Source organism: Trachurus japonicus, chromosome 18 (assembly GCF_045865225.1).
Source record: "Trachurus japonicus isolate A0001 chromosome 18, Traja_1.0".
Taxonomy (NCBI): domain Eukaryota; kingdom Metazoa; phylum Chordata; class Actinopteri; order Carangiformes; family Carangidae; genus Trachurus; species Trachurus japonicus.
This window is the reverse complement of record NC_140924.1, coordinates 4,933,360-4,946,681: the sequence shown is the minus strand read 5'-3', so window position 1 is coordinate 4,946,681 and position 13,322 is coordinate 4,933,360. Positions and strand designations below refer to the sequence as shown.

General features: G+C 42.6%; 1 protein-coding gene across 1 annotated transcript; it reads right to left on the bottom strand.

The window, feature by feature from the left end:
• Positions 1–4,648: 4,648 nt before the first annotated feature.
• rnf175 (ring finger protein 175) lies at positions 4,649–13,099 on the bottom strand. Its single transcript, XM_085759577.1, has 9 exons — positions 12,973–13,099; positions 12,537–12,574; positions 12,248–12,389; positions 11,466–11,620; positions 9,792–9,899; positions 9,010–9,130; positions 6,819–6,952; positions 5,620–5,721; positions 4,649–4,968 (listed from the first exon to the last, which is right to left on the bottom strand). The coding sequence occupies exons 1-9, from the start codon at positions 12,991–12,993 to the stop codon at positions 4,848–4,850; spliced, it is 942 nt and encodes a 313-aa protein (XP_085615703.1). The 5' UTR covers positions 12,994–13,099; the 3' UTR covers positions 4,649–4,847.
• Between the last annotated feature and the right edge of the window lie 223 nt (positions 13,100–13,322).

Here is a 13,322-nt window from a genome sequence, read left to right as displayed (position 1 = left end):
AGGCTGAGGGTGAGCACTGGAAACCGGTAGCCTATGCATCTCGGGCTATGACAAAAACTGAATGCCGATACGCTCAGATCGAAAAAGAATGTTTGGGACTGGCGTATGGTTTGGAGCGGTTTCATAGCTACGTGTACGGCCTGCCGTCTTTCACAGTCGAAACTGATCATCGACCGCTGGTTGCCATCATCAAAAAGAATCTGAATGAAATGTCTCCACGGATTCAGCGGTTAATGATGAAGATGCAGAGGTATGATTTTGAACTGATATATACTCCAGGTAAACACCTAGTCCTTGCTGATGCCCTATCCAGAGCAACTACAGGGGACAGTGTGAGTGCGACGGACGAGGACATACAGTGTCACGTGAACATGGTGTCGGCTACACTGCCTGTGTCGGACACAAAGTCAAGACAAATAGCGGAGGCTACAGCAACGGATGCTGAGCTACAGCATGTCATGAAGAACATGGATGAGGGATGGCCAGCTGGTTCATGTCCACAATTTTACCAGGTCAGAGGTGAGCTTAGTACTGTGGATGGTCTGCTGTTGAAAAAGGGCAGGATTGTTATTCCACGGGCTTTGAGAATGGACATGTTGCACAGGATACATGAAGGCCATCTCGGCATTGAAAAGTGCAAAAGGAGGGCGAGAGACACGGTTTTCTGGCCCGGACTGAACAAAGACATTGAAACACTTATAAGTAAATGTGAAACATGCCAGAAACACAGGAACAAGCAGAGCAAAGAGCCTATGGTGGTAGCTGAGGTGCCAACAGCACCATGGCACAAAGTAGGAATGGACTTGTTTCATCTCAGAGGTAAAGACTATTTAGTGGTAATGGATTACTACTCAAACTTCCCTGAGATGGCGCTACTAGCAAGCTCAACATCAACTTGTGTCATAACACATGCTAAATCTATCTTCGCCAGGCATGGCATCCCACACACCGTGGTGAGCGACAATGGCCCCTGCTTCAGCAGCAAAGAATGGCAGAAGTTTGCAGTGCAATATGATTTCAAGCATGTGACGTCAAGCCCACACTATGCACAGTCAAACGGGCAAGCTGAAAAAGGAGTTCACATTCTCAAGCAACTCCTAAAGAAAGCAGCTGACAGTGACTCGGATCCCTATCTGGCTTTATTGAGCTACAGAGCATCACCTCTTCAGTGCGGCCTGTCACCAGCTGAACTGCTGATGAAGAGGAAGCTACGAACAACTTTGCCGAGTCATCAAAATGACAAATTAAAGCAAAAGAATCACTCAAAGATTGAACATAAGCTACGACAACAGAAAATGATGCAAAAGTCATTCTATGACAGAACAACCAAGCATCTCCCTCCACTGACTAACAACGACACAGTCAGGATTGAGGATGCTGATGGATGGAGTACAAAAGCAACTGTCCTGCAAGAAGTTGCTCCACGATCGTACACGGTGAAAACTGATGATGGACAACTCCTCAGACGCAATCGTCGCAGTCTGTTAAAGACTCCTCAAGGGACTGTTGGTGAGCTCAGTGTAACCTGTGGTGAATCTCAGGTAACTCCCACACCTGCTATGGACTGTAACACTGACTCTCACACACCTACTCCAAGCGAACCTGAGTTAAGAAGGTCCACAAGAGAAATCAGAAAGCCTGATAGACTGAACTTATAAACAAAGAAAATTCAATATGCATGTTAAAGATGTTGAACAAAATGTATATTGATTGATGTTGTGAATGTGTTCTAAATGGTCTAGTGTTGGCTTAGATATGAGTTATGCAATCTGATATAAACTGTTTATACTGCTTATGTGTTGCAGAGTTATGCTGAATGAGAAATGGTTAAAATAACTGACACAGCTAATGTGATGATTCATGTTAATGCATTTTACCTTAGAAAAGGGGGGATGTTATGATTAGATGTTATTACATGTTTGACCGCTAGGCGGCAGTACTGGTTAGTAGTCAGCTTACCGTACCATATAACTGGGTAGAGCAAGACTGCATGGAGCCACATGTATGTTGTTAAGAACGTGAGACATTAAACTAAGTTACTTGCTATCAACACGGCCTCATCCTTGGAACACGAACATGACACAAGCCACTTTCTCACTCGTGTGGTGGTTAAAATAAACTATTACGTCTGAGTGGGTGCAAAGATGAAGATAGACAGAACAGTGCTGTTCTGCTTTGCTGGCAGAGTGTTAAGATGTGACCATGCAAAGTTGATGCATTGCTGTGTGATAAGACATTTACTCCACCACCGTGACCGGAGATTACCCTGAGGCTACAGCTTGTTCATAATCAGCGGGTTCAAATATAGGCTACACTGAACCACCAACTGTCAACCTTAACCCTCTATGGTCCCATGTTGCCCTCAGGCGACATACCACTTTTTGGCCTGTCACATCTCCACAATTCATCCCATTTAATGCTGTAATACTTTAAAAAAGAGAGGAGACCTTAGAGAACCACTAACAATGCTTTAATTTATCACATGACTTTCAAGAAGCCACTGAAACCCTTTTTTACAGACTTTTTCAAAGGAAACAGGTTTGCCATTTCGCTCCACTAAAACGGTCTGAAAGTAACTTCCTGGCCCCTTTTCATCTGGAAAAATATATATTTACACTAATAGATTAGTAAAGTTAAATTTTTAATAGTTACATGCAATTTATTTACTTATTAAATAATGGAATCTTGTTAAAATGCACCTGTTGCCCGAAAGCAACAACGTACCATTATAGAAAATTGCAGTGTTGCCTTGAGGCGACAGTGGACCATTATGGAATCAATATTGCATTATGAGACTATGGTAGTGTGTGTTTAGGTGTAAATATAATGTTCAAAAACATATAATCCATCATAATTTTGTTTTTTATCCTTAATAAATGTGATTTCGGATGCAGCAAAGTAAACATCAGGCTATTATGATGATGATGAGGAAGATGAGAATGAGAATTCGGATGAGGATGAGGCCAGTGAAGGTGAAAGTCTACAGAGACTGGCTACAGGCAACAAATCCCAAAAACTTCCAAAAATAAATAATTTTTAAAAATGTCTTTAGATTATGTTTATTTATTCTATTTTGAGACATAAAAACACTCCAAACATTTTTTCCCCCACTGGCATCATAATGCAGCGTACCATAGAGGGTTAAAAGTGACACACAGAAAGACAGGCAGAGATTTTTTTTTCCATTTGTAGTTAGATTTATTCAGTATAAAGTTAATAGCAGCAGTCTTGATAAGAAAGCAACATCTACTTGATTTGGCAAAAGAAAGATTTCCTCCTGATGAATGGGAGAACATTTCATGGATCTGATAAACAAAACAAAATAACAAAAAAAAAACAAAAACGGACAGTTTGGAGAGTGGCTACTGTCATTATGGAGAACATGCAAGAGTTCACTCAGATCTGGCACAACGTACTTCACCTGCTTTACTTTATGGAGTGTGTACTGTATAAGACCTAATTAATGAATGATTAAAGCAGAAGTAAGTGATATGTTTGTGTTAATATAAGTCTTAAATAGTTATATCTTCCGACAGCAATCACTTACATAGAGTGTTTGGTCTGAAACACGGGTCTGTCAGTCCCTCTGCTCTGAGCCGAAGAGAAAACATTTATCGTATCCTACAGTTTTTATCCAATGAGGAGAGAGAACGGCATCGTAACTCATGTTTTTCCGACCTGTGAAGTTGTATCAGTTTGATCTGGTACGAGTTCACGGGTCAGAAGTTACGAGTGGCCGTTATAGTGACTTTCACAGGTAAAACAGGTCGGAGAAACGCGAGTGGGTTGCCTGGAACGCTACAAAGTCGTAAGTCGTGACTTGAAGCTGTAATTTACGGTTTCAAAAGCCTGCCTGGAACGCAGCATTAGCCAAAACGACCGGATCGCTTACTTCTGCTTTAAGTAGGCCATTATTATTACCAAGCTAACGTTAACACTGAGGGATACAGCACGGTATCCCAGAATGCATTTTTGCATTGACCAGACAGTTGAGAGTGACAATCATCAACAAGTATATTAGCAGGCCGGCGGTTCTTAAAAGTCGACCACTGACTGTCAACTTTAGCTTCATACAAATTAAGATTATAAAACAGACATCCCAAATAAAAACCTATAAGTAACAAACAAAGAAACAAACTCGACATGTAAACAGGTTTTGTGTGTGTGTGTGTGTGTGTGTGTGTGTGTGTGTGTGTGTGTGTGTGTGTGTCTGTGTGTGTGTGTACCACCAACTCCCGGACAGAGTCGTAATCGAAGTGCAAAGAGCTGTGGCCGTTTCAAAAATGTAGATCAAGTCTTGTAAAACAAATAGTTGGAGTAGAAACTTATTAGTGGTGCCGACAGACCAGACCAGCAGTGAGCAGTGCTCGGGAAAAGAATAAAAATAATACAAAAAAAAAAATTTAAAAAACCAAACATTTTTATGACAATACAAAATAAAGCAATGGTCGACATGCAAGAGACAGTGTTTCAACAAGTTCCAAACTGGACACGTCTTTCTTCTGTTTGGAAAAGATGAAATACTTGACCTGTGCTTCGATGTTTCTGTTCCAGTTTAGTTGGCAGCAGCTTTGGGATCACGGTATTCCCAAAGACCGGCTGAGATCGCCCTGCACCAAACCAAACTTTGCTTTTCTTTTCTTTTTTTTTTGCAAGCGCTCGGTCCAAGAACAAGCACCGACGAAACATAAGACGACAGCAGCAGCAGCAGCTCGAGTCAGTTCCTCTTCCTCTTCCTTTTCCTCCGCTGACTTTGACACTTTGCTGCCAAACGTTAACGTCTCTCTCACACTCGACTTGACGTCCAGACCTTCCTACGGCGTCGTCACTCCTCGAGGCCGATCCATCTATTCGAGGCCAAGTGAGAAGTTAATTCCATGGACGATACCGATGATGATGGGTTGCCAGGCAACGAGGTATCTGAGCCAGTCGAGCAGCTGCCCGTAGAGGACGTGTGTCTTTTCCCAGCTGGCGACAGGTGGAGGAGTTAAGGAGCGATTCCAGACACGGACCGTTTTAACGGTGATGTACTGTGGTAAAAAATTTAACTGGTTGCACACGTTATGGCTGATTTTTGACGTGTTTAAAAGGGATAGTTCAACATTTTGGCAAATTGGCCCATTGCCGTAATCCCTATAGTCATAGCAGTAGGTTCGTTACCTTTAATTGTCGGTGCAAGCTGTTTTTAGAACGGCGGAGCAGAGCCGTGAGCTGCTCAGAGCTACGCTACGGAGGCTCATTATGGGATTTCTTTGTTGGTTTCCCTCATCAAAATCATCAAATACACAATCCAACAACTCCACAACGCTCTGGTGGACAAGTTGTGGCCTGCACATTCACCACGCTATGAGATAATAACACAACGTTACCACACAGAGTTGTTTTAGAGGGAAATTCATGCAAAACCAGCTGATGCACGTTGCCTTCAGGGACAGTTTTTCATCAACAGTGTCTGCATTTCCCTCTAAAACAACTCTGTCTGGTAACGTTGTGTTATTATCTCATAGCGTGGTGAATGTGCAGCTCACAACTGGCAATGGGCCAATTTGTTAAAATGTTGAACTATCCCTTTGTCAACTTTATATTTAGAGAATGAACTCAGGGACGATGGAAGGATACGGGTTGTTCATCATCCGCTTCAAGTCAACCTTCTCGTTGCAGTACGGGCATGTCTGCTTCTTACCCACAATGCACCAGCCGCGGATGCAGAACTCGTGGAATCTGGTTGAGGAGGGGGAGTTAAGGCAGAAAGACTGAAAATAATTTAAAATATATACATATATATAGACACAGTCTGCAAACAGCTCATCTGAGTGCTTGGAGGATACATACACAACTATATAGATATATATTTTTATATTTCAACAAACCATGTCAGCCACATCTGTATAGATATTAGGGCTGTCAAACGATTAATTTTTTTAATCGCGATTAATCGCATTTTTTCCATAGTTAACTCGCGATTAATCTCTATTAAAAATATTATATATGGCGCTTTGGACTTTCAACACTCCAAAGTGTTATAATCTCTAGACAAACAACTTTTAGACCAGACCTAGTAGGCCTACCTAATCATAACACATGATGCATGAAACTCACACAGAATTGAAACGAATTTCATCCAGTGGAAATTGCCCTTTACTTTGCTACGTCTCTGCCTGGCCATGTGCATTTGTTGACAACCGATGCCGTCAAAAAAATCAATACATGGCCATGTGCATTTGTTGACAACGAAGCCGTCAAAAAATCAATGGATGGAGCTGTGGATATATGTTAGACTGTGTATATTTGTGTAGCAACCAACTTGAAGGTGCCTTACCGCCACCTACTGGACTGGAGGTCCCACACTCCAGTCCTCCAGTCCAGCAGACAGAGGACAAAATGGGCCGCGATTAACCGCGATTAAAAAATTTAATCGGGTTAATTTTTTAATTAATCTCATCGCGATTAACGCGTTAACTCTGACAGCCCTAATAGATATATTTTTATATTTCGATTAATCATGTCAATTGCAATTGTATAGATATATATATTTTTATATTTCAATGAATCATGTTAAATCGCAGCTATATAGATTATATTTTTTTTTTTTTACAATTTAAAGAATCATGCCCAACCCTGTAACTATGTACCTTTTCTGTTATCTACTGGTCCTCCGTCTTTATGGACTTTTATGTTAATTGTTGTATTGTTTTGGGGACTACGGATGTAATTTAGCGCATGTGCTAAATCCGGTGTATTTACTGTGGGTACTCTAGCACTCACTGTTCATTAATATGTACTGTCCCGACTAAATAAACAAATAAAGTAAAGGATACATGTGTCCACAGGACAGCTGGTAGGTGTCTTCTATGAACCCCTCCTCCTCCACGTCCACCAGGATCCTCTGACCACACACGGCACAGATGTCGTTGGTCAGGCTCCTGCTGGGCATCCCCCCTTTGTTGTAGTACTGGAAACACACACACACACACAAGGACAACAGTGTGTTCATTCAATACAGTTAGTGCAAATATCTGTGAAGTGCTATGGGAATGGCTAGAGGCTACGTCATCACATTCTAAAACATCACTTCCGTGTCCAATCGCAGGATATTCAGTATAGAAACAACAGGCAGAGCCGGGTCAAAAACACCGCGGGAGCTTTCATTTATGAATAAATAAACATATATATTAATGTATATGAATTCAATGCACAATATAGCATAAATATATATACTGTAAAAAAAAAAGAGAGAGAGAGAGAGAGAGAAGATGAACGTAACATGGGACGAAAGTCACAAAGCAATTTTCTCCGAGCACATATGCCTAACTTTGTCCTATGACTTTGTCAGCATGTAGGCTACATCTTGTATGACCGAACAGAACTGCATAAAATCTTGAGGTCACGTCTGACTTTGACCGAGAAGCAGCTGTTTTCAATGACTGCAAGTAAATTCACTCAGTGATTCATTTCGATCGATCAGCTGTGTTTACCGTCTCAGGTGTCATAGATGGTTAGACAGATGAATCAGTCCTCTAACACATCCTAAAGTTTGACTTGTCAGAGGTTTTCAGTAGGGTTGCACATCTCTCTGTGATAAACGATTCGATATGAATCTAGATACACAGATTACGATTCGATTCAAAAACGATATATCCTTTTAATACAGACCGATTCGATCCGATTCGATACAGTGTAGGACGATTCGATTCTACGGTTAATATTTGTTGTAGGCTAGATATTTTATAAAATAAAGAATTCTATGAAAGTGACTATCTTACAGTAGTACTACAATATTCTTTCAAATATATCCCCAAGCATTGTTGCTTTAAAGCACTGGCAAAAAAAAGAAAGAAGAAAAAGAGAATAACAACAAAATCACATGTCAATGTATTTATTCTTTGACATGGACCAATATCTGTGAGAACGTTTTTGTAATTAGCCCTTTTCCACCGAGCTGGTTCCGGTGCTGGTTCGGAGCCAGTGCCTGCTCAGCACCAGTTCTTGGTTCAGCACCAACTCCTTGCTGGGTCAGAGCTAAGAACCGGTTCTTCCAGGGGCTGGCAGCGGAGTTGCCTTAGCAACAAGACTGCTACGTATTACGTTTGTTTATCGATGAAGCTAACTAGCTGAGCTACAGGCGGTGGCTAACAGCAGCTAACGCTCATATCAAAATATACGTCGAAACGTAGTTGCCGGTCGCGGCGATTACAGCGAAGACGGCTGCTTTTTTTCAGCCGGGTTTAGAGTTATCGCTCATTAATAGCCTAGTCTATGCTTCCACGTCGGGTCCAGTGTTCAACACCCGCAGGTCGGACCAGGTTGTCTACCTGTAGCAGGCAGCAGAGACAGGAGCAGCTCCTGGATGGGGAGTGTGCTAATAGCAGCAGCAAAGCTAACATCAGGACGTCATCTGTTAAACCCCCCGTCCCCTCCGTTATTGGACACAACATGAAACTACTCCAGTTAGCGAATCGTGTTGTAACAAAGATATTTGCAGGAAAAAAAATGTTTATACGTGGCCCGTTGATTGATTTATGAGCTATTAAAGACACCGCTAACGGCTAAGCACTCTAGCCCATAGCGATAACCGGTTCATGACTCTACAACCGATTCATCTAGGAATTCATGGCTAATTTGTATCGATTCAGGAGGCTGCTACCGATACAGCCGAATCTCTCACTTGTTAAACCGAATATCTGGTCGCATCGGTTTATCGTTCACAACCCTAGTTTTCAGTAGAGAAGCAGCTCAGGTTTAAGTGTCGGGAGTCACTGTGGGGACGAAGGAAACAGCTGTGACCTCGTCCCTCTGCACATTACAGGGGCTTGGACACGGAAGTGATTCATGACGTCACACTAGCCATTCCCATTACGATTCATCTTTGTCATACTTTCACTACAATTCCCATCATTTCGGGTGCTGTAAATTTGGATGTAGTGTGTAAAAACACTAAAAACACATTTTGACGCTTCTTATTCGTTCATATCTTTGCACGTAAACGTTGAGGAGTCGTGAGAGTTTTACCCCGATCGTAGAAGCCATGTAGTCGGAACAGATCTCAGCGAAGTCTCTGCCCATGACGCCGTAGTAAAGGCCGTAGAACAGCATGATCACGCCTACGTCCATAGAGTCCTCCGCCTTGATCCTATACACACACACACACATACACACACACACACACACACACAAGAAGACAGTCCTGTCTTAGTAACTATAGATTATAAACGCACTGTACATGTTTACACATCCAGCATCTGGAGAAAGCTTTCCAAACTGCTGTGAAGGCGCTGACATCACAGTGTAGCAACCAAGTACACAAACTCAAAATCTTACCAAGAATATTTGTCTTATTTCTTGTCAAAATGTCTCATTTCTAGTCAAAACTAATCTCTTTCCACTTAAAATAAGACTCCTCACCTAAAAACCAACTTGTTTTTATAATTTTCACTTGAAATAAGTAGAAAAATCTGCCAGTGAAAGCAGGTTCTTTGTATTTGTAATAAGAAAGAAAAACTTGCTCCACTATCAAAATGTTCTACTTATTTCAAGTGAAAACATGCTTGAAAGAAGTAAAAAGTGTTTAAAAACAAGTCACTTTTCATGTGAGGAGTCTTATTTTAATGTAATGAGATTAGTTTTGACTAGAAATGACATTAGAACTAGAAATAACTCTTCTTGGTAAGATTTTGAGTTTTTGCAGTGTACTTTTCACGTTTTATTGCAGGTTTCGACTCATCAAACGACCTTTTGGCTCATCGAGTGTGTGTGTGTGTGTGTGTGTGTGTGTGTCAGCAGCAGCAGCCGACCTGAAGAAGACGTTGAAGCCGAACATGGTGAACATGATGGCCAGGTAGCCCAGGACGCCCACGGCGTAGCTCAGCTTGTAGATCAACAGGAACCACTTGTAAACCATCCTGAGAGACGACAAGAACCAACATCAACTTCAACACAACGCTGCAACAAACCAACACCAGCTGGACGAGGGATGGGACTTGATAAGAATTTAGCGATTCCGATTCAATGATCGATTCAATTCCTTATCGATTCTCATTGGGTGAGGGAATCAATCAATCAATCAATTTGTTTATTTCAGGCATGTCAATTTAAATCATCATCATCACACTTCATCTTAGTTCAAATAATACAATACACATACGAGGGAATAAAAGAGAAATGGGTTTGTTTGCATTAATGCAGTGGTTCCCAACCTTTTTTGGCTCATGACCCCATTTTGACATCACAAACAAAGATTGTATGTGGTGTTAGAAAAGAAAAGAAAAGAAAAGAAAAATACCTAATTAGTTTATTTAATTATTATTATTTTTTTTATTATCAATTACTAGACATTTAAGGCGATCCCATTTGAATTGCAGGCGACCCCACATGGGGTCCCAACCCCAAGGTTGAAAACACTGCATTAATGGCTCCAGGACCGACCTGCCTGGACAGGTTAACACTAGACCACTGTGGCTGTGGGGCAGCTGTGATCACAGGAGGAATTTAACAATGTTTCCATTTCATGGTTTTTACGCATCTGTATCTTCTCACTAGTTATTGTTTTCATAACGTTCGTTTTTATGCGGAGTGAGCGAGAGAAAAGACACAGGGCGCAGCTACCATTTCACGTGGCTACGAGCAAAACCTGAAACGAGGCGAAGAGAGAAAAACACAAAGAATAGACATGTAGCCTGTTCAGGAGACGTTGTCCTGTCCTCACGAGGTGAGGGAGGGAGGACCGGAGGTGGCTTACACGTTTAGTGATGAGAAAACGTCACTGTCACCAGCTCCGCTCCACGCAGACACCTCACTAACTTTATTTTACTAACGGTGACACGTGGATATAAACACTAAGCACCCTCATTTATAATGATGATTGGTTTTAACGCAACGTCATTAATCGTTCAGTCCGGTAGAATAACGGGTCTTTGTGGGCGCTGTGTACATCGGCTCCAGGTAGAACAGCTGTAAAACACCTGGAGCTGATCAACTAAAGCCAGGAACACACCGGCCCAGCGGGTCGCGGCGGGGAGACGCTGCAAAAATAACAATCCAGTAAACAGCGACATCAACTCTTGACGTGAGAGCAGCCCACGTGTCCACACTACACAGTGTCGGCCGGGTTAGATGCGACAGGCGATGCTGTCACACCACTCAACCCCCAGACTGAGGCTTCTGCCTCCACACCGTGTTTGCTTTGTTCTGACCCGAACACAGCGTGTGTTGTTTGTTTGTGTTTTCTTTGCAAATGCGCGAGTTTCTGAACCAAACGGAATCGATAAGGGAATCGTTAAGCAGACACGCACACGATTCCAGGAATTGATCCAAATTGGAACCGGAGGAACCGGTTTTCGATTCCCATCCCTAAGCTGGACTGATGGAGACGACAACAACTAACAAAAGCAGTAGTAGTAGTAGTAGAGTAGTAGAGTAGTAGAGTAGTAGTAGTAGTAGAGTAGTAGAGTAGTAGAGTAGTATCTGACCTGGGCGTCCTGCAGGACAGCGGCTTGCGAGTGGCTCTGAAGATGACGTAGCTGGTGACGACGGAGAACATCCCCCACATGGACAGGAACCTCCACCAGTACAGTTTGATGGTGAAGTACAGAGGGACCACCCACATCTGGACCAGAGTCACCAGCTGTGGAGCAGACAGCTGTGGTTTAATACACTCAACGTATACATTAGATACGTGTCAGTCTGGACTGCAGCTTCTTTAAAATTTAAATGACAAAAACTGGATGGTACTGTACAACCTCGTGAAGGACTGAGGGTTTTATTTTATCACGACTTTATTAGACTGCACTGGATTTAGGTTAGTGGAAAGCAGTTTTAACCTAGTTTTAGTCTATTTGAAGTGATACAAGACTGACAAACTACAACTCCTCCTTCTCTGGCATTGATCAAAAATCTCTCTTATGTCACTACTTGGAACTCATGTTCATAGGCTTACATTAATGTGCTGTTGTCTTTTTTTCCCCCTCATATTCTTGATCCTCCTTCAATCACCTATTTCTGACCATATCTCTGTTCTGTATGGTCAAAGTACTGTCTTTAAAAGGTGCTATACAGTTGTGTCACACACTGGTGATAATGCTACAGAAATCACAGTGTTGATCTATGTGTTTCTACAGATTTTGTGTTGGTAAATGACAGGAAACTGAACTTCTTTAACACTTAGAGGTTATTTAGGGGAACAAACTACAGTTTTTAGAGGAAGTGCGAGGTGATAAATGTGTCCCGTTCCGTCCCCAGCAGCATCACCCACGTTGTAGGAGCGGTGGTGCCGCTGCTTCCACTGCACCAGGACGATCTGAGCCACCACCAGCGTGGCGATGAGGATCAGCACCATCTCGGCGTGCATGGCCTCGTGCCCGCGGTGCTTCACGTGGAGACGCTCATGCTGCACCCTGCAAACAGACACACACACAGTATATTATAGAGGGGGGTGTGGTGGGATACAGATGAACTAACAGAGGTAAAGTGCTGCGTTCAATGTCCTATTCCAGAATTTGTAATAAAAAAAAATACAAAATAAGAAACATTAAAGTGCTCACTTCCAGTTTTCCCTGTGAGTCATCTTCAGCAGGTCGTCCTGTAACAACAACACAGGGACAGGGGACAGAAATAGCAGCAGCAGCAGCAGCTCTCAGTGGACACACACACTCACACACACACTAGGCTACCAATGTGGGTCAGAACCAAAACAAACCGTTCCATCCACCGCTTCCAACGTTCTAAATTCTAAATTCGAACGCCGGCAGCGTTCCATATGTTTGATGATGACGCGACTGTGTTGCCACGTTGAAACAGTGGTGGAGTAGCGACAGACAGACAGACAGACAGCAGCTGACCTGAACCAGCTAGGTAACTAGCTAGAGAGCCGCTAGCAGCCGTTTCTCTTCATTTACACCTTGTTTTAAAGGTATAAACCGCGACAATTCACATAGGAGTGTTAATAACTGGGTTAATAACTCGTGTTCATTCACTCACCTGGGGGTGCACGCCCGCCATCCCTTTGTTTTGTTTTTTCTACCGGTGCCAGCTAAGCTAAGCTAAGCTAACTTAGCCGAGCCGACGAACCGGCGGCAGCTCCGTTAGCACCGCTTTGCTTTGACAGCAGCTGCTGCTACGAGGCTACGGAGGACGAGGAGGGACAATTCACTTCCCATGACAACAGACTACCCCATAATAATACGCACTGTGGAGTTAAGAGGTTTTTATCGAGGTGAGATCAAGTCATAACATTAACGATAAGTAGCACTTAAGTCAACTCTGCTATCGTGTTGATAAAACCAGTGTGATAGTGCATCTCTAATCAACTGGCCACAAAGGATTAATAT

What these genes read in the sequence shown, in the direction of transcription:
- rnf175 (XM_085759577.1), bottom strand. Translation starts at nt 12,993, where the DNA reads ATGGCGGGCGTGCACCCCCAG. An exon ending in CTGTCCTGCAGGACGCCCAG is followed by an intron (nt 9,900 to 11,465) that starts GTCAGATACTAC and finishes GTCGTCTCTCAG; the next exon opens with GATGGTTTACAAGTGGTTCC. An exon ending in CAGCTGTCCTGTGGACACAT is followed by an intron (nt 5,722 to 6,818) that starts GTATCCTTTACT and finishes CTCCTCAACCAG; the next exon opens with ATTCCACGAGTTCTGCATCC.